At 39.2% G+C, this 5,206-nt stretch overlaps 1 protein-coding gene across 1 annotated transcript in view; it reads left to right on the plus strand.

The window, feature by feature from the left end:
- atp6ap1a (ATPase H+ transporting accessory protein 1a) overlaps positions 1 to 5,206 on the plus strand; it is a 25,764-nt gene that overhangs the window by 7,619 nt on the left and 12,939 nt on the right. The window contains exon 3 of the mRNA XM_037684054.1: positions 2,385 to 2,576. Within this exon, the coding sequence (XP_037539982.1) occupies positions 2,385 to 2,576 (192 nt within the window). The remainder of the gene's footprint in view (positions 1 to 2,384; positions 2,577 to 5,206) is intronic.

Consider the following 5,206-nt stretch of genomic DNA (forward strand, 5'->3'; position numbering starts at 1 on the left):
CATGCGCGCAGCACATCCAGGCGGTCGCACAACAATGGAACATTGAGAAAAAAATAACAACTCTCGGGACAGACAGTGCTCGAAACCTGACAGCAGCTGCAAGGCTCCTTCCATATGAGCACCTGCCTTGTACTGCTCACGCTCTGCAGAGAACAATGTCAATGGGGGACAGTGGATTTGACGCCGTTTTAACCAAATGTCGAAAAATTGTTGGTCACTTCAAGCACAGCCCATCTAACGCTAGAGAGTTGAATCAACAGCAAGTTGCACATAAACAAAAAGAAGAATCCCTGATTCAAGATGTGCCCACAAGATGGAACTCCACTTTACACATGATCCAAAGGATCCAACAAAATAAATCACCAATAGAGGCGACCCTGTCACAACAGAGCAGCAAAATTCCCCTGATTACAGACGCTGAGCTTGGAAAGATGAAGAAGTTGGAGGAGCTACTTGAGCCATGCAGGTACGTTTTTATTTCTGTTTCCTTCTATTATTTTACTTAAGTTGATATTAGTTAAGTCAGTGGGTCAGTTAAGCTGTGTAAAAAAAAAATAGACAAACTAATTATATGCGTGTTTCTGCATATTTTAGAAGTAAAACAACAAATATATTATTTCATCAGTTGAAATTATAAAAAATGTATGATTTGGTTGAATATATTATTTTACAAGTCATGTATAAATCTCATTAAAAATATTACCCCAAAATATTCAATTAAAATTTCTTTAAAAAGAGTCAATAATAAAATTTAAACAATGAAATAAAATTCTTCTTTCTGCTCCCTTTTCATTCAATGTTTTTCTTTTTGATGAATTTGCTTTGTTTATTCTAAATGAATGAATAAATTAATAATAAAATAAAATTAAAATACAGAATACGACTTTTTTGGTGACAGGTGCTCTAATAAAAAAAAAATTAATTCAACATTTATTTCTACAGGTCAGTCTCATTGAGTGTCGGGGACTCATTTACAAGAGAGACCTGATTATTGTTTAGTGTTTTCACAGGTATGTCACTGAAACTCTGGGTGGACAGAACTACATCTCCTGTTCTGTGGTGCTGCCGCCTTCTGCCACATGTTCAGAGTAATGGAGCCTTCAGGTGATGATACTGTCAACATAGTGCGATTCAAAAAGGCCTTTTGTGAAGACCTGGCTCAACGAAAGAACAACTCCAATCTCACTTGGCTCAAGAATGCTGCTGCACTTGATCCCAGGTTCAAGGACTTAAAATGTCTTCCTAAATCTGAGAGAGGAGAAGTGTGGAGTTCTTTAAACAACTTGCTCAAAGAGGGTAGAAATGCCCAGATCCAAGGTGCTCAAACAACAGGGGAAGCACCACTAAAGAAGAGGAAGATGTCCGTCTTCTTGCTTGCATCATCTGATTCAGACACAGACGATGAGGCAGACTCCAGTCAATCTACACTGGACCGCTACAAATCAGAATCCAAACCTGACATGGATGAGTGCCCACTGCAGTGGTGGTCAAAAAGAAGAGACTCAGACCCCGGACTAGCACAAATTGCCCGCAAATATCTCTCCACACCTGCCACCACTGTACCCTGTGAAAGACTGTTCTCCCTCTCAGGCCACATGGTTCAGATAAAGAGAGCTGCTCTCTCTTCCAGTAATGTAGAGAGACTGGTTTGCCTTAGTAGCTGGTTAAATGAAGAGTAGATCTGGTACATGTGGTTTAAAAACGAAGCAGAAATGTTCTGTAAGGTTCTAAATTGCAGTTCACACTAATTCATACTGTTCATCAAACGGTAAATGTTTTGAACCACAAAATGAATGTTTGCAATGCACTTTAGTTATGTGCTGCATTTTCTTAGCAAATTTTATTTCAAAGCTTTTAAACATTGTCAAAGTAAAAACAAAAAAAATAAAAGTAAATGACATAATTGATAAATGAATCCATCTTTATTATAAGTTGCCTTGAAAAGTGTTTAATCACAATTAATCGCGATTAATTTTTTTAACAGATTTGCGATTAATTAGTTAATTTTTATTAATCTATCAACAGTCCTAATATATATATATATATATATATATATATATATATATACCAGACTCATTCTGAACTGTTTTCTTTAAAGTTACTTTTGACTTGAATAATGTCATGTTTTCACACATTCACTGTCCTTGGACTGAGTCAGTTATAGTCTGGTTAATGTTTTCTCTTTCTATGATTTTAAGAAAGAACCTGTCACCTGTGACCCAGTCTTGAAAAAGTATGGGTGGAGGAGAGGGAGGACATAAATTTCCTCTACCTGCTCAGTACATCCATAAATCTAATTGTTGATATATTGAAGCAGACATTGTTGCGAAAAGAGAATTGTTTTGCCCAATCTTGACATTTTTCTTTCCTGTTGTGTCCCAGGCAGCACTTCAGTCCTCTTCGTCCCCTCTGGTGTTACCTGCTGTGTCTTGGCCTGCCTCCCATGCTGTGATTGGTCAGTTGCAGGACCAATTAGCGGTTTCTCCTTTATACATGGATCCTGAGACCCTGAGCCAACTCAGACTCAATGCCTCTTCACCGGCTTTTCTGGTGTTTAGGTTGCCTTACACAACTGGGTAGGTACCTCACGAACACACACAATGACAGATTTATTATTTACTATTTTTTTGTTGTTGTTGTTGTTGTTTGTTTTTCCCCTTTGGGCTCTTTTGTGAAAGTAAAAGTAGTAAAACACGCTGCTTTTTTCCAGAATGATGTGTGAGGTGCATGAGATCAATGTGATTGCATTGGTAGAGCAGTCATTTAAAGATGCAAAAGTCTAAAGATCAAGAGTCATTTGCTTTAATGCCTTTTTTACTAATAAAAAAGCCCCAACTTTAATTACAAAATGAAAAGTGAACAAACATGTACCAGTAAGTTTGTTTCTACAACTCCTGGCAAAAATTATAGAATCACCTCATTAGGAGGATGTGTTTTTAATTTTTTTTAATTATGTAAAACAATAAAATCAGACATGCTTAAAAATTATGCTTTTCAAAGTTCTGACCTTCTGGCAATAAGAAGCAATTATAACGAGCAGTACTCCGATGTCCTCAGACTTTGAGGGATTTGAATAAGGAATATTTGTAGTTTTGGAGCTGAGTGTTTTTCTGGACTGGAATTAAACAGAGAATGAAGTAAACTTTAATATTTTGGGTGCAAGATACTCAAGTGAGTGGGAGTTACTCTGTGGAGAAGAACTGAGGTAAGTTTTTGTTTAATCTTCAGCCAGCCCAATTATTTAAGGAAACTTTACTTTTAAGCAATATCTTCTTTCGGCTTTTCCCTCTTCAGGGGTCGCCACAATGAATCATCCTTTTCATTTCACTTTGTCCTCTGTGTCCTCTGTCCTCACTCCAACTATAACCATGTCCTCTCTAACTGCATCCATATATCTCATCTGTCTTTTTCCTGCCAGCTGCATTTCTAACATCCTTCTACCAGTATACCCACTGTCCCTCCTCTGGACATGTCCAAACCATCTCAGTCTGGTCTCTCTAACTTTATCTCCCAGTTGTTCAACCTGTGCTGTACCTCTGATGATCTCATTCCTAATCTTCTCCACCCTTGTCACTCCTAAGGAGAACCTCAGCATCTTCAGTTCTGCTATTTCCAGTTCTTTCTCCTGTGTTTTTGTCAGTGCCACTGTCTCCAGACCATACAACACAGCTGGTCTCACCTCTGTCTTGTAAACATTTCCATTGATCTTTGTAGACCTCCTTTTGTCACAGATCACTCCTGAAACTTTTCTCCATCCACTCCACCCTGCCTGAACTCTCTTTTTCACCTCTTTACCACATTCCCAACTCCTTCTTCAGGTGGAGTCACTCCTACTCCGTAAAAACTAACTTTAACTTTATAAACTTTGTCATTCAAAATTGTACAGTGCACCATGCAAAATTGAACGAAATTTTTCCACAGCATTGTAGGAGTAAATAATTTACATGAATTTTATAGATTTTGGTGTTCAGAGCAGAATATGCAATTTATGTGTGGATACAACAAGTAATGTGCAAGTGTTATCGAATGTTCCTATATACACCAAGACATATGATACATTTATACATGCATGTACAGACATCTACATACGTACAAAGTATCTATTCACAATACACACAGCATCCATGCCTGAGTGAATTCCCATATACTGATTATTTTGGCTAAGGTTTTTTTTTTTACTGAGGTATGTCTGTGTCTGGTATGTTTGCTATTGCGGTCACTTCATTAGTGACCTCAGTTCATCAGTCTAATAGCTTGTGGGATGAAACTGTTGCAGAAACTGGTGGTTTCATCCTCAGGCTGCGGTACCAGAGGTCAACAGAGTAAACAGTCCATATTGTGGGTGTGAGTTGTCTCCTTTGATTTCATTGGCTCTGGTCAGACATCATCTGAGACCAATGTCCTGGATGGATGGGAGGAGTGACCTAATGTTCTTCTCTGCCGTTCTCACCACCCTCCTCAAATCCTTCCAGGCTGCAGCCGGGCAGCTTCCTTCCCAACTGAGATGCAGATGGTCATGATGCTCTCAATGGTTCCTCTGTAGAATGTGGTGAGGACATGGGGCGGGAAGTGTGCTGTCTTCAGCGTATGGAAGAAGTGCAGACGCTGCTGGGGTTTCTTCACTAGAGACCCAGTATTTCTTGACCAAAACAGCTGATTGGTTACGTGCACCCTCAGGAACCTCTACCTCTGTGTTGTTTATGAGCAGCGGAGTGTGATGTTGTTTTGTTTTCCTGAAGTCAATAATGAGCTCTTTTGTTGACATTCAGGACCAGGTTATTTTTCCCACAGCAGTTCACAAGGTGTGCCACCTCTTCCTGATATGCCTGATCCTTGTTGTTGTTTATCAGGCCCACAACTGTGGTGTTGTCCACATATTTGATGATGTGGTTGATCTCAGACCTGTCAACACAGTCATAGGTCATCAAGGTAAGACTGATAACAGAGAAGGTTTTCCTCCCCACTCGTACTGACTGTGCTCTGTCAGATAGGAAGTCAATGATCCAGTTCCTGAAGGTGGTGTTGAAGCCCAGTGTAGCCAGTTTGTTGACCAGGTGCTGTGGGATGATTGCACTGAATGCTGAGCTGAAGTCAACAAACAGCATTTGTACATAGGTGTTTTTCTCCTCCAGGTGTTGCAGGCTCAGATACATACATACATAGATAGATAGATAGATAGATAGATAGATAGATAGATAGATAGATA

This window comes from Nematolebias whitei, chromosome 11 (genome assembly GCF_014905685.2).
Source record: "Nematolebias whitei isolate Nwh7 chromosome 11, NemWhi1, whole genome shotgun sequence".
Taxonomy (NCBI): Eukaryota; Metazoa; Chordata; class Actinopteri; order Cyprinodontiformes; family Rivulidae; genus Nematolebias; species Nematolebias whitei.